The 25,711-nt window shown below is 37.8% G+C and overlaps 1 protein-coding gene across 1 annotated transcript in view; it reads right to left on the bottom strand.

Moving 5' to 3' along the window:
• Positions 1-11,264: 11,264 nt before the first annotated feature.
• Positions 11,265-25,711, bottom strand: part of MGAM2 (maltase-glucoamylase 2 (putative)) — a 66,577-nt gene continuing 52,130 nt past the window's right edge. Inside the window, 10 exon segments of the mRNA XM_061198267.1 lie at positions 11,265-11,270; positions 12,190-12,239; positions 19,312-19,400; positions 20,649-20,773; positions 21,194-21,250; positions 21,663-21,747; positions 21,853-22,001; positions 22,592-22,708; positions 22,813-22,847; positions 23,126-23,259. Coding sequence (XP_061054250.1) covers positions 11,265-11,270; positions 12,190-12,239; positions 19,312-19,400; positions 20,649-20,773; positions 21,194-21,250; positions 21,663-21,747; positions 21,853-22,001; positions 22,592-22,708; positions 22,813-22,847; positions 23,126-23,259 — 847 coding nt within the window.

Raw genomic sequence — 25,711 nt, 5'->3', positions numbered from 1 at the left:
ACGGGGGTCTTAGACAATACTGCTGGGGAAATGTTTGAAAACATTCCTACACAGGGTAGGAGCGTGAATTAGATGACCTCAAGTGTTTTTTCCAGTTTATGTGTTTTGTGACTGCAGTTTCCAGAAAGCCTAATGATACACTACAAAAAGAAGGGCTCAGAGTTGAGGTGGAAAGGGATGACCCCAACTTCCTCCTAGAACCTTCTGGCAGATGGGTCTCTGTCATTCCTCATCCCTCAGTGGTCTCTAAGTTCAGGTCAGCTCTGAGTGACTCTCAGACTGTAACTCTTTTTCCATCTCACCTCCTCTACTCAAAACTCCATCTTAAATGTGGAGAGCAAATAAAGGATTTATTCCCTCATTACTTTTTTCTGTGATGACCAGAGGACCCACAGGCTAATGTTTACAAGGATCTGGTCTTTCCTGAGGAATAAGAATATTTTGTTACAATTTCAAATTTATAGGAAAGTCGCAAGAATTCCCATATGCCCTATAATGAGCTTTATCCATTGTTTATATTTTGCCCCATTTCTCTCTCCCTCCCTCTCTCCTCTCTTCCCATCTCTTCTATTTGTCTTCTCCTCCTCCTTCTGCTTCTTCCTCCTTCCCCTGTCTCTCTGTCTCCCTCTCCTTCATGAAGCTGATAACTTAGTTTCTTACCTCTGTTTGCTAGAATTCTCATCACGTTTAAATTCCTGCTATACCTAGCTGAGACGAACAAGAAAGCTCCCCGACTCCACTGCTCCACCGTGGCAGTGACAACCAACCTTGACAGCATATCAGAGTCACCTGGGTGATGGGAGAAGCGTCCAGGCATTAGTGAATGATTAAACTCTCCAGGTGTTTCCAATATGCATCCGAGATTGAGGACCACTGAACCAGAAGTTCAATTGCTCTTAACTAGTCTATTTCCTGGATGGGCAGGAATCCCATTCTGGCTTCACATATTGAAGCCACAGCACAGGCACTGACCAGTCCAAGTGAACGCCGGTGAACAGGAGCCCTGGAAGCCCCCTGATTTCCAAGAGTTAGACTTTTAGTTGCTGGATTGTGAGGATGTGTGGGGATCTCACAGAGGGGGTGCATCTGGAGGGGCTCAGGGAAGAAGCTATTTACCAAGCATCACTCAAAAAATAAATAGCAAAGAAAGAAGAGCCCTTTTAATGCCAAGTAATGAATATAGAGAAAAAAATGTGAAGTTAGAAAATCACCATTTAATAAATGTATAGTAATAAATTGAATCAGAAAAGAATCATCAATGGGTGACAAAATAGGAGAGTAACCCAATAGCTACATAGCCTCAAAGTATCTCCTCATTATATATTTATTAATTATGATGAGAGGAAATAGTAATTTTACGATAGAGAGACCTGGCAGACATCACCTCAAGGAAGTAAGCCAATTAACATCACCAATTATGGACAAACAGACATCACGTGCCTCCTGACAGGCGTACCAGGAAACACATAACATCAATTCTGTTATATCTGTCCAAGAAATGTACAACCTCAGTATAATCATGAGGAAATATTAGACAAACCCCAAATGAGGAATATTCTACAAAGATCTGACTTGTAATTGTGAAAATGTCAAAATCAAGAAGGAAAAAGAGGGGCTGAGGTATAGTTCCACAGTAAACTGAAAAACAAAAATCCAGCTAAAGTAAATGCACCATGTGCTCCTCATCCAAATTACTACCTGCTGCTGTTGTCACTGTTGTTGTTTAGTGTTTTTTGTAAAGAACATTATTGGGATGATTGGTGAAATTTGACTAACGTGTGTGCCTTAGATGGTGGCATTGTATGAACGTTAACTTCCTGACTTGGCTGATTGTATTGTGGTTATGTAAGAATATGTCCTTGTGTTTTAGGAAATACACACTAAAGCATTTTGTGATGTTGAGACATTGTGTCTACAAACTCTCAAATTATATGCACGTGTGCACGTGTGTGAGAGAGGAAATATGGTAAATAATTTATAGTTTATGGATAATATTTGGGAAATCTGGGTGAAGAATATAATGAAGTTTTTATACTATTTTTGCAACTTTTCTCCACACTTATTTCAAAATAAAAATGTTAATTTTAAAAAAAGAAACAAGCATAAGATCTATACAAAAAGAGTATGAAAATGGAGCAAATTTTTTTTTAAAGGCACACAGTTACCTAGAAAAAAAAAAAGTCAATTTAGAAAAATGTCAGCTTTTCCAAGCAAGAGTTTTTGACCACTCTGAGCAGAGAACCTCCAATCTGCAAGCTACAGTGTACCCTTGGATTAATTTCACTGGCAGAAAATATGATGTTTCCCGTATAAAATAATGTGCATGAACTTACACACACACACACACACACACACACACACACACACAGTCCATATGAACTCTATTGGCTATGTCAAAATTGTTCTTGTCTGTTATTTGTTCATACATTTTGTTCTCAGCTAGATCTCTTTAGAAGGCAACATGTGAATATTAGCAAGTATAAAAAGCTTAAGAAAAATTATAGAAAAAATATTATAAAATTAGGATAACTATATCCATTAACCTATTATTTTGTAAAGTGAGGAAAGATGGACATTATTTAATTTAACAGTGAAACATTTTGTCCCAGCTCAAAAAAAAAAAAAAAAAAGCACAAACACAAAAACAAAACCTTTTCCCCAGAAGCACAGTTTGGGACATACTAGAGATACATCTGGGGAACATCTGGAGAACACCTTTCGTTTCCAAAACTTCAGTTTGAAAAAGGAGACTCAGAATAGCCTTATATATTTTTTAACATCTTAATTGGAGTATTGCTTTACAATGGTGTGTTAGTTTCTGCTTTATAACAAAGTGAATCAGCTATACCTATATATATATCCCCATATCTCCTCCCTCTTGCATCTCCCTCCCATCCTCCCCATCCCACCCCTCTAGGTGGTCACAAAGCACCAAGCTGATTGCCCTGTGCTATGCAGCTATTTCCCACTAGCTATCTATTTTACATTTGGTAGTGTATATATGTCCATGCCACTCTCTCACTTCGTCCCAGCTTACCCTTCCCCCTCCCCGTGTCCTCAAGTCCATTCTCTATGTCTGCGTCTTTATTCCTGTCCTGCCCCTAGGTTCTTCAGAACCTTTTTTTTTTTTTTTTAGATTCCATATATATGTGTTAGCATACAGTATTTGTTTTACTCTTTCTGACTTACTTCACTCTGTATGACAGACTCTACGTCCATCCACCTCACTACAAATAACTCAATTTCATTTCTTTTTATGGCTGAGTAATATTCTATTGTATGTAAACACCACATCTTCTTTATCCATTCATCTGTCGAAGGACACTTAGGTTGCTTCCATGTCCTGGCTATTGTAAATAGAGCTGCAATGAACATTGTGGTACATGACTCTTTTTGAATTATGGTTTTCTCAGGCTATATGCCCAGTAGTGGGATTGCTGGGTCTGCACAGCAAAGGACAACATAAACAAGATGAAAAGACAACTCTCAGAATGGGAGAAAATATTTGCAAATGAAGCAACTGACAAAGGATTAATCTCCAAAATTTATAAGCAGCTCATGCAGCTCAATATCAAAAAAACGAACAACCCGATCCAAAAATGGGCAGAACACCTAAATAGACATTTCTCCAAAGAAGATATACAGATTGCCAACAAACACATGAAAGGATGTTCAACATCACTAATCATTAGAGAAATGCAAATCAAAACGACAATGAGGTATCACCTCACACCAGTCAGAATGGCCATCATCAAAAAATCTACAAACAATAAATGCTGGAGAGGGTGTGGAGAAAAGGGAACCCTCTTGCACTGTTGGTGGAAATGTAAATTGATAGAGCCACTATGGAGAACAGTATGGAGGTTCCTTAAAAAACTAAAAATAGGATAGCCTTATTATAAAGTATCAGCACTGAGGAGAAACTGCTCTGCTATCAGGAAATCCAAGGGGAAGAAGAAGAAAAAGCTTAGATATAAGAACACTCAAGGCAATTATATAATAATGATGATAATAATAAACCTTTGCATAGCGTTTTACAGACTGAAAAGCATTTCCATGTACATTGCAGTTCCAATGTTTACTCAACCTTGTAGCTGGGGAATCTGAGGCAAGTAAAGGAAAGGGGCATCCATCTGAAGCAGTGGCCTCTGCACCAACTTGGAACAGGTGGTGATCTTAGAACTGGTCCGATGGAGGCAACCGTATGTGTCAGGGGCTAACGTAAGCACAGGCACCAGCAAAGCTCAAGACTCAGACGCAGCAAACTGACATTGGCTTTCACCTCTTCCCTCTCCCGGTTTTCAGAACCTGGTTCCAGGGCCACATCTTGTACATGGACTGGAGTTTCAATTCTCAAGTTTCTTCAAATGTCTGAAGTAAGCCCAGGTCTTCTTTTTCATGTGTGTTTGTTGTTGTTGTGATCGTAATTTTTCATTTTTATTTTTTTTCATTTTTATTTTATATAGTTGATTAACAATGTTGGGTTAGTTTCAGGTGCACAGCAAAGTGATTTGCTTACACGTATACATGTGCATCCTTTTTCAAATTCTTTTCCCATTTAGGTTATTACAGAATATTGAGCAGAGTTCCTTGTGCTGTACAGTGGATCCTTGTTGATTATCTATTCTAAATATAGCTCTTTGTTTGTTGTTTTTGTTGTTGGCTGTTGTTCTGTTTTCAGGAGTACTGCCCTTTTCAGAATTCCACACTTGCAGTTACAGCCCATTTCTATACACAAAGGGACTGGAGTTCAGTAACTACAGAACTATGGTTGAACAAATTCCCCCTCGGTGTTCCAAATCCCAAGTGCCTTCAGGCATGCCTTTAGCCAATGAATCTGCTCCGGTGTGGCGGGCTGGCAGCAGGATCCCGTGTGCCTTAGGACACAGAGCCCTTTGTCCGGGATCATGGTTTGTGGAGCCAATAAGACAAGTGCCCTGGAGCTCCCTCAGTAAACATACAAGTGAGGGAGCCTGTGATCAAGTCCATTGATAAAGTTTAGAATGATGATTTTTGTTTTGTTTCGTTTTCATAGTATATTTGACCAGGATCTGAGAGTGAAACTAGGATATTGTTGTCCTAGGGAAGTGATTCTCAAACTCTTTGGTCTCAGGATCTCTTTACTTTCAAATTTAGTGAAGACCCTGTGCTTTGTTTGGGTGGATTATATCTACTAATATTTGCTGCATTAGAAATTAAAATTGAGTCATTTGTAAAATATTTATTTCTTTGTTCATTAAAAAAATCAAGTGCATGTTGACACAAATAATATATTTTTAATGAAAGACCACTATATTTTCCAAAGCAAAAAAAAGTTAGTGAAAAGAATGACATGATTTTATAATTTGTAAATCTGTTTAATGTCTGGTTTAATAGAAGACAACTGGATTCTTGTATCAGTTTCTGTATTCATCTATTGTGACACCACAGAACATAGTCTCTGGAAAGTGGCACTGTATACCAATGAGAGAATGAGTGAAAAAGGTAAAAACAATATAGTATTAATATGAAAAGAGGCTCGACCTTGTGGACCCCAGAAAGAGTGTTGGGGCCTCCCATGGTTCCCCAAACTACATTTTCAAAATACTGTCCTAGGGTTAAGCCTTCAATAGCACCCAACTGGCAATATTTGGTTATGACCATGAATCTATTCACAGGGGTCTAGGTGATCTAAGAAAATAATAGATGAGGACTAAATGGCGAATTTGGATATGAAAGACCAAGAGTATGCTGAAAGTCTTAACACACTAAAGGAGAGTCTAGACAGTAAAATAAGAAGGAAAAGCTGGTAAGTAAAAGAAAAAGCAAACAAAACTATGAACTCTGATCCCATGGCAGAGACTGTCTCTCTTATGCCATATCTTTACATACCCATCTGTCTGGGTGATTTCTGGTCTGTAGAAGAGTTAGAGTTTTGTAAGTGAATTCAGTCATTAGCAGAAACAGCAACAGCCTAAGATTAGCTCATAAATAAGTACTAACAGCATCAGTACTTGGAAAAGAAAGAGTACTCAGAAGGAACAATATTACCAGCGCTGGCAGCACTCATACTTACAGAAAAAGGAGTAGTCACAGGAGAAAGAGCATTAGTGCAAATAGCATGAGTATCTGTAGGAGAAGGGGTAGTCATTGCAGAAAGAATATTACTAGTACTATTGTCCCCAGACATTGTAGGGAAAGGAGAATTTGTAATACGAGCATCATTACGAGGGCTGGCAGTAGAAAAAGTGGTTACTGTAGGAGAAGTGGTTACAGTAGCAACAGTAGTGTTCTACTTTCAGAGAAATTAGTCATAATAGAAAAACTGTTGCTAGTAGTATCAGCACCAGTATTTGTAGGAAAAGAGTAGTTGTAATGGACCAGTATTAGTGCTAGTAGCCTCAGTACTTGTTGAAGAATGAGTAGTCATAATAAGAACAGTAGTACCAGTGCTAGTATCAGTAGTCTTGCTGGGAAAGAAGTAGTTGTAATAGGAAGAGTAGCACTAGTTCTAGCAGTAGTAGTATTTGTAGGGAAAGGCACAGTAGTTTTAGGAACATCAGTACTCACAACTTCAATAGCACTTGTTGGGAAAGGCATGGTTGTGACAGGAAGAGTAACATTAGTGCTAGGCAGCAGTAGTATTTGTAGGGGAAGATGTAGTGGTATTAGGGACAGTAGTACCAGTTGAAACTTCAGTAGGACTTGTTGGGAAATGCACAGCTGTGACAGGAAAAGTAACATTAGTGCTATCAGTAGTTGTATTTGCAGGGGGAGATGTGGTATTGGGAACAGTAGTACCAGTTGTAGCTTCAGCAGCACTTGTTGGGAAAGGCATGTTTGTGACAGGAAGAGTAACATTAGTGCTATCAGCAGTAGTATTTGTAGGGGAAGATGTAGTGTTATTAGGAACCATAGTACCAGTTGAAACTTCAATAGTGTTTGCTGGGAAAGGAGTGGTTGTGATGGGAAGAGTAACATTAGTGCTATCAGTAGTAGTATTTGTAGGGGAAGATGTAGTGGTATTGGGAACCTCAGTATGAGTTGAAACTTCAGCAGCGCTTGTTGGGAAAGGAGTGGTTGTGACGGGAAGAGTAACATTAGTGCTATCAGTAGTAGTATTTGTAGGGGAAGATGTAGTGGTATTGGGAACCTCAGTATGAGTTGAAACTTCAGCAGCGCTTGTTGGGAAAGGAGTGGTTGTGACAGGAAGAGTAACATTAGTGCTATCAGCAGTAGTATTTGTAGGGGAAGATGTAGTGGTATTAGGAACAGTAGTACCAGTTGAAACTTCAGCAGCACTTGTTGGGAAAGGCATGGCTGTGACAGGAAGAGTAACAGTAGTGCAATCAGTAATAGGACTTGAAGTAGAAGAACTAGTGTTAATAGTCTCAGAAGTAGTAGGCTTAGTAGTAGAAGGATATAAAGAACTCATTGGGAAGGTATTTGTCATAGCTGTAGTAGAAACTATAGGACCACCGTGAATCCAAGCAGCCTCAGTTAACTTTTCCAGGCTGATAATCTTGTCAGTCAATTGAATAGTTAATGTCTGCCAGAAAAGAAGAGATAAAGTTGGTATTTTAGAACTGCTTAAACATCACACTTAAGTTATACCTCAAATTACAATATAACAAAAAAAGATGTATTCATTCTTTTCCCAGACAGTAACAGAAGGATATGAAGATTCCATTTCAGGCCCCAGTGGTTCTGACAGATAAATATAGAGACACGTGCTGTGTGTATAATCCCTATGCTGGAATCTTTCTTTCCACTTCATTTATTCAGAACCATATTGCTCACAAGTATTTGCAGTTTTGATTAAAACCAATGTTTATAAAGGTCTCTTTATTTTGCCACTAGATTTAACCTTCCTGTTTTCATGTTTCATCATCCCAACACCTAATATAGAACCTAGCACATAATAGGCATCTGACATGCTACAAAGTGTCCCCAAAAGAAGGTATTAAAAGATTTTCTGCATCATCTTAACTGGAAGTAATAACTTGCAATGGGTGGTTTTGAATCCAGTATAGTTCAGGAAAAATGTTTTGAAATACCTAACGAGAAGAGACCATGGAGAGAAAATCTATGTGAGTATTCAAGAGGGTCATTTTCCAAAATCCAAATACCAGCAGGACACTCTTTTTCTCACCTTTTAGAAAACAGGAACTAACGCTTGTCACTTTTCTAGACCACCCCCTATGTGTTAGGAACCACATTTATAACAGGTCTAGTGTTCTATAGTGGGGTATTTTACCTCTGTGGTTACCCTTGGTACCTCTACGGGTAATTCATCTTCCCATTAGTTGGCTCTGGTAACTAAAGCAGACTCCCCTAGAGGGCCCAGTAGGGTCTGTTATTTATGTCATTCTGTTTTACTAACCAAATAATCTTATCTCACACCACTGGTGGAACATATTCATTTTGATGATTACCGCAGTTTACTGCCAATTTTCACAAACATATAAGATCTATCAATTCGACCAGGGATACGAGTAATTTTAGAAAAGTGGGGGAAAATCTCCAACAATTTCAGAGGATGACTCTCTCCTTTGTTTTAGCCTCTGTCACAGAAATTAGTAAGTTTTGTTGCACTAGCCTGGGAGACCAACCTTAACACATAGCACAATTTCTTTGGGACACGCATGGGAAGGATTTCATCAGCCCATTGATCATTGATCCCTGGACTATACTGGGAAGATCACTAATGTGCATGTTACAATACGGTTCAACACTTGCAACTACATATTTATTGCACATATCTATAACCTTTCAAATATAAGTAAATATAACAATGATAATAATAGTGCTAATAACTTTGCAAAAAAAATAAAATTAATGTATGATATGATAATATTCCTTTGAGATATACCTGATTGTAAAGGTCACTCTTGAAATTTATCACAGTGAATTGCTGGTTGTCATAGGTGGAAGTGACTTGTGTTACGTAAGTAGGGTTTATGCCCCAGATTCTAATATATCCAACTTTCAGTGAATTAGAGTCACTCAGATACTTATTGTGTACAGTCTGGATTTGCAATACGTTCTTCAAAGAATGTATAAAGAGGAAAAAATACATAATACATATGTCAACAGACTTTATTCCACATTAAAATGTTTTTAAAAAATCTCAAATTACTATTGTACTGGCTTGCTGTTTTTTTTCTTAAATATTTCATGAAGACCAACTTCTTGAGTACTTGTGACAATAAATTTGAGGTGCCAAAAATAGGTTTGTGTATCAACATTATGAAAGATATTTTACCTATATTATTACTAATTATTACAATGATTTTGAAAAGAAAGCATCATTATTTCTGTTTTACAGATGAGGAAACTGAGGCTCTGGGAGAAGAAATGAGAAGGTCAAGGCCACATAGCTAAAGGACATTTATATGGTTGGAATTATGATGGGCCTATGTGCATAGTACTGTATGAGTTAACACAGGTTGAACAAAGAATTATGGCAAACAGTCCCTAGGCTAAGGACAGTTTGCAACAAATATAGGAACTTATCTAAATCATGAACTGTTTTAAGTATCAACACAAGGATTACAACAATGTGAGAGAAGTCATGAGGTGGTGCATGATTAAGGCCTAAATGAAAATCATCATGAATATTTGTTATGGGTGTTAAGAGAAAGAAAAAAATCACTGTGGGAATAGGGTTGTCAAGAAAGGACTTAGGAAGGACATGCAACTTCAGAAGGCCTGGGAGGATGGATGGAGTTTATAAAGACAAAATGAATAGGAAAAGGGAATGAGGTGGAGGGAGGCACAGACACACTGAATAAAGGCACAGAACAAAGGGTGCTAAGCAGAGAAATTACTGGTTAAGCATGTAAGATAAGATGATGAAGATTTTAGGCAATCAATAAGGAGCCAGTTGTAGTAGAGTGAAGCTATAAACTCCTCCACTCTGATAGCAATCTAGAGAAAATGAAGAAAAGGGAATATAACATGAAGTAAACGGGTGTGCTGGAGCTAGCTCTTAGTGATTTGGGAGAGCCTATAATTGCCTGGAATTTTGCAAGCCAGTCAGTAGCTTGAAATTGGCTAAAATGATGGGAGTATTTACACCACAGAAAATCAGTGAATGCTACAAATCAGCCCCCAACCCCCATAACCTCATACCAGCCAGAATACCATTGATAACAATTACACCCAAGGGAAGCTCTCTTTCACTTCAAGCCACTGATCCTTAGGAAAAATTCCATCAAATATCACATAGAAATAAGAATCCATTTATCACTACTTTGGAGTAACAGAAGGAGGGGGTTTTAGAGGTAAAAGCTATTTATGGGAAACCTAATGTTTTACAATTAAGAAACAGATTAAACAGGAGAAATATCTTCCCTAGGTTGAATAACTATTTAGCAGTAGAAATAGAACTAAAATTCAGGACTTCCAGATCAACATTATAGACATTAGAAAACAATATGTTCAGAGGAAAAATATATAATCTTCAATTCATCTTTTCTTAAATTGAGAACAGAGAAGTTACATGCTTAATTAGTATACAGAGTCTTACGTTTAGTTTCAAAAAGGCAAATGCAGGATGGAGACGGCATGACCAAATAATCATGTCTATGAAAACAATTTGATACATGTGTTTAAAAAATTAACATAGTATGAAGCAATAACAGTAAGAAAACAGAGTCTAGCTAAAAGGAAATAAGAGTTAGGCAATGAACTAAATAAGTGTTTATTGTTGCATGCCACTGAGGTTTTGAGGTTGTCTTTTTTGCAGTAGGAAGTCCATGCTGTCCTATAGAAGTGTAATGCAAACCACACATGTAATTTAACATTTTCTCATAGCCACACTTTTAAAAAGTAAAGAGAAATAGGAGAAACTGATTTGAAAATATGTTTTATTTAACCCAGTATATCCCAAATATTATTATTTTAACATATATTTAACATAAAATATTAATGAGATATTTTATAATCTTTTAAATATCTCAAATTAAGCTAGTCATATTTCAAATGCTCAATAGCCACATGAGGCTAGTGGCTATCTTATTGTATACCATAGTGCAGCTCTAAAATGATCTCTCAATCCTGGGCACCCTGCTTTAAGAGAAATCTAGACTAATTTTAGTCCAGACAGAATAATCAAATCTGGAAACCAGTATAAGCACAAAACAGAGGAAGTATGAAGTTAGCCTGGAGATGTATAACTCCAAGAAGAGAAGACAGAATAAATACATGACAGATACCTGCAAATACTTGAAGCACGGTTATGTAGAAAAAACCCAATAGCTTTGTGTTATACTATTCCTTAGTTAAATCTACAGGTAAAAATTACAGAGAAGCAGATTATTGGTTTGACAGAGAATGATCCTCCTACTCTAACTGGAATTATATAGATTATCCATGGAATCATTTAACATGCCTGGTAGATTGATTGTATTATTGTCTCCAATCGTTCACCCCTCCCTATCCATACCCTTTTCCATGTAATTTTGCAATGCCCTCCCTCTCTGGATGGGGTATTCTATCCCACCTTTGTCTCTGGGGTTGGCCATGTGACTTTGCCTATTAGTCAACTTAATGCAAATGGAGATTTTAAAAAGCACTCAGGCATTTCCACTTCTATTTTTGCCCTCTTGCACAATCATGAATAGGTCATGCTCAGACCTGCCCATAAGGCCATTTTAGATCATCCATGAGCCAGCTGACTCCCCAATATGTGACTGCCGCCTCTGGACAGGTGATCATCCAAGCAGCCTAACATTCCCATGAATGATTGCACATGGATATGAGCCAGTCAAGATCAGCCAAGTCCAGCTTAGATCATTTGAACACTGCAAACTTATGAGCTAAATAAGCATTAATTGTTACATGCTGCTGAAGTTTTGAGGTTGTTTTTTATGCATCATTGTTGTGCAACAGATAGCTGATCTAGCATTTATCCTTCAAAATTTTATCAGCCAGAAAATGTCTCATCTCCTAAAAACATGTTATACATTTAAGGACTCATTTTTTCCCCAGCATTATATGAATTACAAGTTTCTTTTTATAGAGTGATGGTATACTGGACAATTGTCAAAATAAGAACTGTTTCTTCCTTATTTTAATGTCAACAGACCTGATTTATAAATGTAAAGGCAGGAAGATGGGGGATATTATATTTATACAGTTCACTGATAATGTTTAATCTGTAGCTAACTGGGAAAGGATTTATAAAATTCAATAAAACAGTCTTACCTGAGCTGCTATAAAGTTTGCCAAGAAATAGTTTCTATTTTCATAGGTATCTGCAAACAAGAAGAAAGAATAAGCAACTACTCATTGTTTCAACAATAGCAGATAATCTTGTATACAGTCAGAAAATATTTCAGTGGGATCACAATTACTGATCAAGATAATCATGACCTCCCTGAGGAGCACTAAAGATAGTAGCTGAGGGAATATTTTACCCCAGGTTAGTGTGGGGATGTACATATGGAAGAGGGTGTTTTGAGGTGAGCATCAGGAGGTTGTAAATACAAGATAATCTGGATTGAACTAAGAATAGACGGCATAGGTGAAAAAGCATGGAGGCTACTGATTGCTTTTTTCTGTGCCTACACGGCAAGCACACAGCCATGAGAATTCACATGGCTGTGATGATAAAGGCTCAAAGCTGAGAAGAGTGGTTAGGAATTCAGGCTCACAAGTCAGATTGACATGGATTAATATCTCCACTTTTGTATTACTGTGCAAACTCAGGCAAGTTACTTAACATTTCATCATCTGTAGAATGGAGATAATAATAGTACCTAGCTCATAGCAATGAGGTCTACAACATGCTACTTGTGCAGAATAAGTGCTCAAAATTTGTTGTTTCATGATTATCACCAAAGTCATCATCATCTTCATCTTCTTTATTCTTCTCTCCTTACTCTTAGCTCATCCTTCCACAGTGTTCCAGATCCTAAGCCCCCCTCCCTGTATATAACTTATGCCATCAATTCTTCCCCATACTCTTGCTGCTCTTACAGGTCCCAATTATACTCCAGAGCACTCCATTCTGATGCTCTCTGTACCAAGCTATCATGACATCTCCTTTTTAGCGTCACATGTCTCAAAAAAGGTAGCCTCTGCTTGTTACGTCTGGGTGCTCAACTCATAATTCAATCCTATAACTACCACTCTTCAGCTCCTGTGTTTCTTTTTTTTCACCGAATCTGGTCCTTTCAAAATCACCAGTGACAGAGTATATTAAATTTAAATATCTCATCATGACGTTCAAGATTTTTAGCCTCTTTGCCCACACATCTCCTCCTTGAAATACTCCTTAGTTGATGTCTACTTTACTCATTCTCCTCATGTGGCTCCTTTAACTCCTGTTTCTTAGAAGTCATTTTCCTTTCATGTTCTATTCTTGGCCCTTGTCAACATTCCATCTCTAACCAATATTCCAGCATAGTCTCTCCCTGAACTAATAATGATCTTTGTTTTCTAACTTACCTACACTCTTGTGGAAACAAACAATTATAAACCCATATTTTTAAATTTAGCTTTGGCTAGAAAATGTAACCTAAGCAAATACCATAGCCTCTTTTAGCAGTTTTAATTTAAAATTTTTAAAGAATGGGATTCTGTTAATACAGGTGATTTAAGATTAACCTTGACCTAGCTATTGAATCCCCTTAAACCTAAGTAAAGTTTAACAAATAATTACAAATCAGTTAAGAGAAAAATTAAATCAAATCTATACTTATACTGTATCTTCGTATTTTAAATTTTAATTTCTAGGTCTGGTGAAAAAGGGCAAAATGCTTCTCTATAGATCTTAAAAAGTGTAAAAAGTTTAAAACTTTCAGGGACTATTGATTTTTAACTTTGAGGCTAAAATATACTTGTTGTAGGAACCTAAAATTTTATAGAAAATTGGTTTTTTCCCTCATATTTTTCAAATATATTGCTCATAGGGAGCTGATTTTACACACTAACTGTGGTGCTATAAATCCAATACAATATCAATCATCTAGTCTAATCAGCCCAAGCTATATAAAAGGACTCTAGATTTCCTTAAAACATTGGTTCTCAAACAGCAGTAATTCTGCTGGTGAAACATTTAGCAGTATCTAGAGACATATTTGGTTGTTAACATCATGGGGCTGGGGGAATGCTTTTGGCATCTAGTGGGTAAAGGGCAGGGGTGTTGTTAAACATTGTATAATTAACAGTTCAGCCACCACCAATAACAAAGAATTATCTAGCCCCAAATGTCAATATTATCAAGGTCGAGAAAACCTGCTCAAAAAAAAGGCACTTTCTTAAAAATGAAGAAAGTTAGAGAACTCTTGCTTCCTGATTACGAAAGTTACTTCAAAGCAACTGTAATCAAGACAGTTTGGTACTGGCCATTAACTCCTTTTGCTATAATTTTTTGCTCACCAAACAAATTCTTGATTGAAATTTCATCTTTCACATAGACTTCACTGAAGGAAAAAATATGTACTTCCTAATAGATGGGAACACCTTAGCCCATTAATAAATACAGTTCTTAAATTTAAAAATTGGCATTGTGGAATATTATTCTCTTATAAGGTTCAAGTCCCACTCCTTTAAAACCTGGTTTGGGTGGCTGGTTAATCTCCTTTCTCTGATTTTTGGGCTTTTTGTTGTTATGTTAACCACCGTGATTTCAATGTAAGATATCTTAAAAGCTTGTAATGGAATTTTATTATTTATCTTGCACATTAATGATACATTTTATTCAGCACCCATGTGCCAGGAATTCTCTCTCTATATTAAATCAACTAAATCTGCATAAAAAATCTACATGATAAGTAGTATCTTGCAGATTTTAAAAGCTGAGGAAATGTAGGCAGAAAGATATAAAGCCGTAAAGCTTTCCAAAAGACATACAAGTAGTAAATGACTGAAATGGTATTTAAAACCAGATCTATTAAATTCCAACATACCACATATCTCTCCACAGAGTTTACTTAAAAAAAAAAGTCCAAAGACTGAATGGAACTTTGAAAACAGAAGTAATCTAATTCCTTCATATCCCTCCATTTAGCTAGTTCCACCTATAAATGAACAATAAAACATCTCTCTTATATGCTATATTAAATGAGTATAGGCTTCTAATGTATTATCCATACACTAAGAAGAGAAATTTAAAGTGTCATTTGCAACATCATCAAAAACTTAGAAATACTTAGGATATACTTAAAATATGTGTAAGACCCATGCACTGAAAATTACAAAACGTTGCTGAGAGTAACTAAAGAATACCTAAGTAATTTAAGATGATATAGATAGATAGATAGATATCCCAAAATTTATCTTTAGAATCAATGCAATTTCAATTAAAATTCTAACAAGTTTTTTTGTTAGGTATTGACAAGTTGACTTTAAAATTTATATGAAATTCAAAGGAGCTACAATAGACAAAACAATTTTGAAACTACATTAGTCAAGACAGTATGGTATTGGCATAAGGATAAACATATAGATCAATAGAACAAATAATCCAAAAATAAACTCTCAACCACGTATAACCTATTGATAGCTAACAACGGTGTCAAAATAATACAACAGGGAAAAAGATTCTGTTTTCAAGAAGGTGGTGTTTGGGGACTTCCCTGGTGGTCCAATGGTAAAGAATCCACCTTGTAATGCAGGGGACGCCGGTTCGATCCCTGGTCGGGGAACTAAGATCCCACATGCCGTGGGGCAACTGAGCTCGCGTGCCTCAACGAGAGAGCCTGCATGCCGTAAACTACAGAGCCCCCGCGCCCTGGAGCCCACGCACCACAAATAGAGAGAGAAAGTCCACACTCCATAACTAGAGAGAAGCCAGCACGCCTCAGTAAAGAGCCCGTTCACTGCGAGGAGAGATCCTGCATGCCGCAACTAAGACCTGACACAGCCAACAAAATAAAAGAAAATAAATAAATAAATACTAAAAAAAAAAAGGTAGTGCTTGATCAACTGGACACTTATATGGGGAAAAAATTAACCTTGACTATTACATACATACAAAATTTAATACTAAAGAGATGATGGTTCTAAATGTAAAAGCTAAAACTGTAAAACTTCCAAAAATATAGGAGAAAATATTAGTAACCTTGGGTTAGGCCAGGTGATGTTGTGATTTATGATAAATAATATATATATGGTCTTCATCAGAGTTTCTGGTACAGAGCCCTAAAACCCTTGGCATTTCAAGTCATGAGAGCAATCAAGGTGTCTTTTATTATGTTAATGAGGTGACTTTTGGAAAGCATCTCAGAATGGTGTCTGGTTGCCAGGAGAACCAACCATGTGGTTTGAGGGTTGAAACTTTCAGTCCCATCCTGAGACTTCTGGGAGGGGAGAGAGGCTGAAGATTGCATCAATAGGCAATGGCCAGTGATTTAATTACCACACCCATGTAATGAAGCTTTCAAAAAAAACTCCAAAGATTGACATATATACACTACTATGTATAAAATAGATAACTAATAAGGACCTACTGTATAGCATAGGGAACTCTACTCAATGCTCTGTGGTTACCTAATTGGGAAGGAAATCTAAAAAAGAGTGGATATATGTATACGTATAACTGATTCACTTTGCTGTACAGCAGAAACATTGTAAAGCAACTATACTCGAATAAAAATTTAAAAAAAAAAACCCCAAAGGATGAGATCCAGAGAGCTTAGGGGCTGGTGTACACGTGGAGATGTGGGGAGATGACACACCTGGAGAGGGCAGGGAAGCTCTGCAACCCTTCCCACATACCTTGCCCTGTGCATCTCTTCTGTCTGGCTATTCCTGAGTTGTATCCTTGTATACTAAACCCATAAACTAGTAAGCAAAATGTTTCTCTGAGGTTGTTAGCCACTCTAGCAAATTAATCAAACCTGAGGAGGGGGTCATGGGGACCTCTGATTTATAGCCAGTAAGTCAGAAGCACAGGTGACAACCTAAACTTGCAACTGGCATCAGAAGTGGGAGGGGAAGGCAGGAGGAGGAAGTCTTGTGAAACTGACTGGCACTGACAGGGGGATCTGACACTATCTCCAGGTAATTAGTGTCAGAATTGAGTTGAATTGTAGTACATCCAGCTGGTGTCCCAGAATTGCTTGCTGGTGTGGAGAAGCACCCACATACACATATGTTGGAATTGATACCAGAACACTTTTTAGGCCAAGACACAAGAAGCACAAATCATAAAAGAAAAGCATGAATAAATGGATTTTTATCAAAATTAAATTTACTCTTTGCAAGACACCATCATGGAATTGAAATGGCAAGTCACTGACAGGGAGAACAAATCATATATCTGATAAAAGACTGGTATAATACATAACTCGTAGAACTCAATAATGAAAAGACAAATGACACAATAAAAAATGGATGAAGGACTTAAACTGATACCTCACCTAAGAAGGTATACAAATAGCCAATGAACACATGATAAGATGCTCAACATTAAGGAAATGTAAATCAAGTCCATAAACAGATGCTCTATACACCTACTAGAATGGTTAAAATTTTGAAAACTGACAACACCAAGTGTTGATGAGGATGTAGAAAACTGGAACTCTAAATTAGTATTGTTAGTAATGGGAAATAGTACAGCCACTTTAGAAAATAATTTGGCATTTTCTTCAACAGTTAAACATACACTTATCATATGACCCAGCCCAGCAATTCCACTTCCAGGTTTTCACCCAAGAGAAGTAAAAACATATGGTCATTTTGTAACTTATACTCAAATTACCATGGCAGATTGTGCATAATGGTAAAAAAATATGAAACAACTAAAATATTTATCAATAAGTAAATGGATAAATGAATTGGGGTACTCCCACAAGATGGACTATTATTCAGGAGTCAAAAGTAATGAACTTTTACATGCAATAATATGGATAAATTTTAAAAAATATTTTGCTAAGCGAAAGAAGCTAAACGCATAAAGAGTGCACACTGTATGATTCGATTTACTTAAAACCTAGAAAAGACAAATCTAATCTATAGTGACAGAAAGCTGACCAGTGGTTGTCAGGGCCTGGAAATGAGGATTAGGAGTGGGGGGCAGTTTGCTGGAAAGAATTAAAAGGGGTTCGTGGTTATGAAAATATTCTATACCTTTATTGTGGTGGTGGCTATGCAACAACTGTATACATTTGTCAAAACTTATAGAACTGTACACTTAAAATGGATACACTTTACTTACGTAAATACAACTCAATCAAGTTGATTAAAAAACAATAATTTTACTTTTAGGAATATACCCTATGGAAATAATCTGAAGTATGAACAAGGTTAATATTCATGGTTGTTATAACAATAAAAACTGAGAACACCCTGTATCCTGTATAGGGAAAAACTATAGAAAGTTAGATAAATTATGGTATACCCTCTCAACGGAATATGATAATCATAAGGGTATTTATAAGGTGTATAAAATAATATCTACACATTTGTGTCATTATGTCAACTGCAAAGAAACAGGATTCACAAATTAAGTATGCAGTATGTTTCCAGCAATATAGAAAATTAAGCATTATTTTAAGTAATGATATTTTCTAATTTTTTATCTTTAAAATGTTTTCTTTAATGAGACTATATTTACCCTTATAATGAAGAAAACCAAAAGGAGGAAACCTTTAGAAATATTTTACTATTGAAAAATAAGATATAAATTCAGTAACTGTTACATGTTACAAGATTAGAATGTTCTGGTCCACAGTAACAGGTATTGGCAAATGGACATCAGCTGGTGACAGTGTGTCTGTAAATCTACAGAAATGCCTGAGGAAGAGGGTGCTCTGACTATAGTGATGAACACCAATTATCTAAGGTAAAACTGTCATATCCCTAGATTGGGGAAAGAAAGCATTCAAAGCACTATTTCATTGATATAAGTATCCACTGACAATATTTAATTCCCTATTTCTGGGACACCAAGAAATTTTCTAAGCTCTAATTTGTCTCCTGAGTGGGCCTACTTAGGAGGAAAATGGTGCCTGGTTCTAGACGGCTGGCCCAAATAATAGAGGCAGGTCTATGAACCACTGAGAAAGGATGGTCAGCTTGATATTTGCACCCACACTCTTTTATCAGAGCAAGACAGTTATACAGAGATAAGTCACCCTGGATGAACCCATAACATCAGATTGATGAACCTACAAAGTTAGGGACCACATACCCTTCTATTACAATTACAACGTAATATAAATGAGCGGGCAAAAGTTGCAAAAATTCTCCCAACAGCATTGCTTTATTAATAGTAGTAGAAATAGAGACAGGTTTTCAGTTCATGACAATTATATCCTGAGCCTCTATGGTATGGTTTTGCTGAATGCTGTATGGGGGCCCTGGAAAGTTCATACTCACCAATGCTTTGTCCATCATCCCAGAACAGCTGACCTTCAGCTCTCCCATTGTCATCCAAAGCAACAATCAATCCCATATATTTTTGTCGGCTATAAAAAAAAAGAGTTATTTTTTTCTCTAGATTGTAGGTTGTAAGAATGAAGGACAGCGTCTGTTGAAAATACTATTCATCCAGAAAAAAGTAAATGCATTAAAAATACACATAAAATTCTAAAAACAGATAAGGTGAGATAAAAGATACTTAAAAGCTAACAGAATAAAACATTTACATTTTAATGAAATATCTGATAAAACTTCAACTTGCAAAAATCAAATACATACACTTTACTTATATACATATTGTAAGTAATATAAGAAGCTACTTCTTCTTTAGGAAGAAGACCACCCTCCCCTGCAAAAAAAAAAAAAAGCCTTTAGCAGCTTCCAGATTGCTACAGAATACAATGCAATGTACTTATCCTGCATTTACAACCCTCCATGACCTGATACTAACCTGCTTGAATTTTATTTTTTTTATCCCTCTCCCTTATCAGTACTCCAGTTAAACTGAATGGTTTACTATCCTCCAAATTCAACTCATTTTTCATCTTTAGTTCTTTCATCCTCCCAGAACATCTCTTTCTCTTGTCTTCATACATTCAAATTCTGTTTATTATTCAAGACTCAGTTCAGAGCCCTATTTCTTAGGAAACCATGCTTTACATCACAAGGGTGAAAGTTAACTTCTCTCTTTTTGAGTTGTTACTATCCTTGTTTTGTGTGTCTCTCTTGATGTAACATGCTCTCTTTCATTTAATATGTATGAGTGTGTGTGTATATGTGTGTGTATATATTGGGTTGGCCAAAAAGTTCATTCTGTTAGTGAATACGTTGTTCAATAAAATTCTTGGTGAAAATGAAAATACGTCTTTTAGTACTACTTAAAACCGAACGAACTTTTTGGCCAATCCAATATATATGTATATATAATCTCTCCTTGAGTTCACCAAAGTAGACCTGGATATGAGCACTAAAACCCTGGGTAGACATCACAAATCAGAGAGCTAATTAATATTCCCAATTTTTAAAATAATGTGTAAAGAGGTACATGCTGCTACCCTCAGGAAAACTTTTATCCTGGACCTTTGACACAGAGCTACAGATCAGAGTTCTCCCCAAGAATGACTTCATGAATTCATTCTTCCCCAGATCCCATTTGGAAGGTACTCACAGAATCAGATCAATGAAACCGTCCATATTTAGTTTATCCACAGAGCCTCCATCAAGGTGGGCCACTTCCCGTAAGGCTGCCTCATTATGGCAAAGTGAGGCCATCAGACACTGCTTCCCTTCCTTACCTGGAGTGAGTGTTCATCGCAGGTTCTTGCCAAGGCACGATGTAGCCTCCTCTGATATGAAGGTTGATATGGTCAAGGGGAGCCTCCAGGATTTTCCACTCACCGGCCGATTCATTGCCAGATTCCTAAAAGGGAGAAAATAGGCAAGGAATGATGACAAAAAAAAAAAAAAAAAGATAAAATGAATGCATGCTTTATTACAAGTCCTTCCTTTCCAAGGAAGTGTGTTGGAAAATCAGCAAAATACTGCAAATCTAAGGAGAAAATCTCTGATTTTCAGCTTTGCTAAAACCTCGAAAATCTAGTCTTTTCTCTGTATTCTCCAGAAAAGGTGGGGGGTTGGGGACGAGTCAATGTAACATGGGTGTCAGATTTTACCTATTTAGGCTTTATGGATACTTTTATTTAAGCAAACCTTGCATGGCCGAAAGGTTGGAAATTATTGCCTTAGAAAATATGTGCCTGGAAGTCAGGAGAAAGTTCCAGGCACCTCTCTCTGACTACATGGACTAACCTGGTTCTTCACAAACAATGTTGGTTCTTACTGTGCTATAGTCATACCAACGGGCTCTGGGAAAATAAGCATAGACCTGAAAAGTGTTCTGAAACATAAAATCAACATGTCATTATGAATATTCCAATAATTTAATTTTAACTTTTTAAAATTACCTCTGTAACTTAAGATTAAAAAAGGAATTTGATTAATGACTTTAAGAGTTTGGAAGGTTTTATAGAGAAAACCTAGGAAATTCTTCTTTAAACACTCAGAAAAATAAAATTTTTAAAAAGGTAGATTTTGCAAGGATGCAAAGTGACAAGACACTAAAATGAGAATCAACTGTGGTTGTAAAGCTTCCATTAAGAGACCTTGAAAAAAGATAAAGATCTCCCTTAGAAGTTCTAGAAATGCATTTGCCTGAAAATAGTGAGCTGTATAAGACAATCTGTAAAATGCCCTTCCTGTACTTTAGATTATGTGATTGGAGGGTGTCTGATCTGTGATGGAGAACTCACATTTTCCAGCACGGGGCTGATTAAGATGGCAGGGCCCAGCATGAACTGATGGTCTATATCCCATGTTGTGCGATCTTCTGTAAACCTTAAAGAATAAATATGAAAAATCCACCCATACTGTTATGACAGGTGCAGGGGGTTATTCCCAAGATATCCCAGACCTGCCGCTTGGGTAACAGGCCCTACTCACTCATGGAGAAGGGGTCAGACAACAGCGCTGCCCTCAACGTGAGCTTTATGCATCAGAGTATAGAGGTAAGGCAGCAGGGTGTATCTGGTCTGGAGGACTTTTCTTGAGAACATCTCAAAGTTTGAGTCCCAGGCCACAGGATCTTGTCTCTAAAAGGATAAAGGAGCACGTGAAAGGTCATCTCCTCTTTCCTCCATCCTAGCGGTATGAGAAAAGGACAAGTGCAGGCACATATCTCATATGTAGGTTACACACCCTTTCTCCTTTCATTGCTAGCTTCCTCTTTCCCTACATCTGCCCTCTTTCTAAACTGGATCTCCTTGCTTCCTCCCCTTCATCATGGACCCCTCAGTATCTGCACAGGTCTAGCCTTGGTGCCGCACATGTGTAGAGAGATGGGTCTCTACGCAGCACTGACATAACTTGGATAGATTTAAGTAAAATACAAATCCATTGTTCTTAAAAGCAAAAGGAGCCTCTTTTATTTTAGCCCCATAGGGAGCCATAAGCACTTTTCTCCTCGTAGGCATTAATCCCCTGAGAGATGAGAAAAAGTATATTCTTGAAAATTGTTGGTAATTCTGGGGTTTTGAACTCTGAGGGTTTTACAAGCAATGGAGCTGCTGCTGGTGATTTTTATATTTTTTCATCATACAAATAAGTACGATGCTCTTGAGGGTTAAAAGGAGGTTGTGATGTGAGGACACAGAACACCTGCAACATAACCTGCTTCCCTCACCCTTGTCCCGAATGTGTTGTGGTTCACAGAAGATGGATAAAACGCCCCCAGCTGCATCCAGCGAACACACATCTCATACTCAGCATCTCCAAAGAATCCGCAAATGTCTGCTCCTGTCTGAGAAGATGTAGAATCAGAGCACATTTTAGGTGGGACTTTTGTGGGTTGCAGACACACTAAGATCTGACTGGGGAATTAGTAATGGCCCAAGTAGGACTTACATAAGAGATTCCAAAGAGACTGAACTCCATCATGCCTGCAATGAGAAGATACAGCTCTGTTGGGCACATAAGAGCAGCCCTTTGGAAGGGTAGTTTTGACCTGTCTCTTCCGCACCGCATTTGAAAGCTCTGGGCCACTCATGATGAAAATATCAAAAGATGGGTGTGGATTAAAACTCACACCCACAGAGAACTCAGCTCCTGTTGCTTTTATTGACCACGTGGATGATGACTAGATACAACCGATGCGGCTGAAGAGCACACACCCCAGTCCCCTCCCCACCAGGAGAGGCCCTGGGATAAGCCCACACACCAATGATAGATTTCTTCAGCGGGTCCCACGCGGCCATGCTGTCACCCAGCCAGTGTGCTCCCCAGCGGCCAGAAGAGGGGAAAGTGGAGTGAGTGATGACGATCCCTTGCTGTCCCGTCACCTCCTGTACAGCTCTGCTCGGAGGGGAACAAGGGGGTGAGCTGAAGGTGAATTTGAGGCTGGACAGCTATGGGACTTTATCACAGAGAGCAGCTTCAGCCTGGAGCATCTGCTATTTAAAAGTGACGCTCGGAGTCCCAGTGAACTTCCCAGGAGAACAAATGGGGATAGAGCATCACCTAATATGTGGATTTCTTTTCTTTAAAAAGAAAGTCTAATTAACTAGCTGTCTACTTCTAGGTAAGAGGAGGGGTGGGGTGAGGTATAGAACATATTTATAGAATGATTACGCTATCCCAGGTATTATACTGGTCACGTTCATGTGTGCGGTCTTACAACCTTGGCCTCCTTTTACTGTCAGGAAACTGAGACTCAAAGTAGATAATCTGTCAGTCATTTAAAGAGCAAGGATGCAGATCTGAGACCCATATAAAAGTACATATGACTTTTGGGATTGACATGTACACACTGCTATATTTAAAATAGATAACCAATATGGACCTACTGTAAAAATAAAATAAAATAAAATGGCATAAATACAAAAAATAAATAAAAGTATATATGACTATGGCTCTTTTTGGTAATATGCTCCCTACTAGGCTACTCCTCAAAAAGTAGGGTAAATTTTGCACACGGGGCAAATACACATAAAAGATGTTTATCTCTCTCGATGGAAGGTTGGTCTTCTGTATGCAGCTTTAGGCAGAAAATAAAAACAATGTGTGAGAGAAAAATCAATGCAACAAAAGAGAAAATCTATTGATAGATGCTAGTATATGATGTAACCAAATATTTGCTAAAGAAAGCGTCACAAATCAATAGACAGAGATAAGTTATTCAATAAGTGATGTCAGGAAAAGAAGCTAGCTATAGTGAAAACGAATCCATTTAGGTTATTTCCAATATTTCACACCCAAATAAATCCAAAAATGGATGGAGATGCGTGAGTGCGTGCGTGCACACACACACACACATTCACACAGTGAGAGGTAATGAAGCCTGAAATAAGGCAGGGATACAGAATAAGGGTGGATGTGAATGATGCAAAGAACTCTGTCACTGACCATGTCAGAATTCTAGAAGTTTACCAGCCACAGAAAGAAATGAAAATTGTCTATCCAAGAAAAACTACTAAATCTTGGCCAGATAGTGAGGCCTCTGGGATTTTAACTTGGGGCTAGTCCCAGCCCGCCCCACCCCTAGCTCACTGGCACCAAAAGCCAGCAGCCAACAGAGTTCTGACCTCTTTTGGAGCTCTGTTAAAAGCACTATCCCCAGAGCACAATAAATACTTTTTTCCTAACTTCCAGTCCCCAGGAAAAAATCTCTATTCCCAGGGTGTTATGGCCACTTGATTTGACTCAGAGCTCAACTCAGCAGGGAGAAAATAATTCCAACCAGGAAATTACCAAAACTGTAACCATTTACTGGCAACATCCCAGGTGCTCAGGCTGTGGCTTCAGCTGAGGCAAAGAAAAGTATGGCTGGGAATTTAAAAGTAAATCCTGGAAAATTGGAACCATGAAGAACTTGGAAAAGCTCTTAGACTATATACATCCACAAGGCTGTGCACATGCTCGGAAAAGAACCATAAAAGAAGGTTCCAGGACCCACTTCTGGCTGAACCTGAGCCCCTAAGTGAGCAGGAGTGGAAGGTGAGGCTGTCTCACAAACTTCCCTAAGTGTGAAGGTATGTTTTCTCATAGAGGCAAGATATAGAGGCAAGGCACTTAAGGTGGCCTTACTGTTGCCCTCAGCTTGACTAAGCTTTAGGCTGGGTTCTTCCTGACTTGAGGACCCTGCCCTCCCTTTTCTTAGAGCATTACTTTAGATACATTTAACTGTAAATTCTTTCTCTGCCCCTTGAGATGTAAATCTTTTTAAAAGCCTCTTGTCTCCCCAGTTTTCCAGCCCTTGAACATCTTTGTCATGGACCTGGGAGCCATCCCTTTGAAATGTAATCAGCAAGGAGGACAGTGCCCCATCCAGAGTCCCCTAGGAGGCTAGGAGCCTAACTTCAGCAGGGTCTCCTTGCTTCAAGTTGTAAAATTACCTCTGTTACGGAAGATAAGAAAAAGTTACTTTTTCCTCTGAGTAAGGCCAACTTAGTAAAAGCTAATTTTACTAATGGCCTAGAAACTCCCCACCCCAGCTCTCAAAAACTCTCCAGACCTTTGTTTCAATGGAGTTGACCACAGACCAAGTTCTGATTTCTACCTCTCTCTCTCTCTTATTGTAATAGCATTAATAAAGCCTCCCTTGCCTGTTTAACTTTGTCCAGTGTAAGTTTTGCTTTGATGAAGGAAATCTTCTGACTGATCATTGGCTGACCACTGAATTCTACTGATCCAGGGGTGTCCCCAAGGAAGCAAGGCTTAAAAAAATAAAAGATCTAAAAAAGGGGCGATATCAGAGAACTCAGTGGCCACACATTTCAGGAGAATATAGAATCTACAGAATGAGACA

Source organism: Eubalaena glacialis, chromosome 8 (assembly GCF_028564815.1).
Source record: "Eubalaena glacialis isolate mEubGla1 chromosome 8, mEubGla1.1.hap2.+ XY, whole genome shotgun sequence".
Taxonomy (NCBI): domain Eukaryota; kingdom Metazoa; phylum Chordata; class Mammalia; order Artiodactyla; family Balaenidae; genus Eubalaena; species Eubalaena glacialis.
Note: the sequence above shows the minus strand (reverse complement) of the source record. Positions and strands in the feature narration are given on the sequence as shown.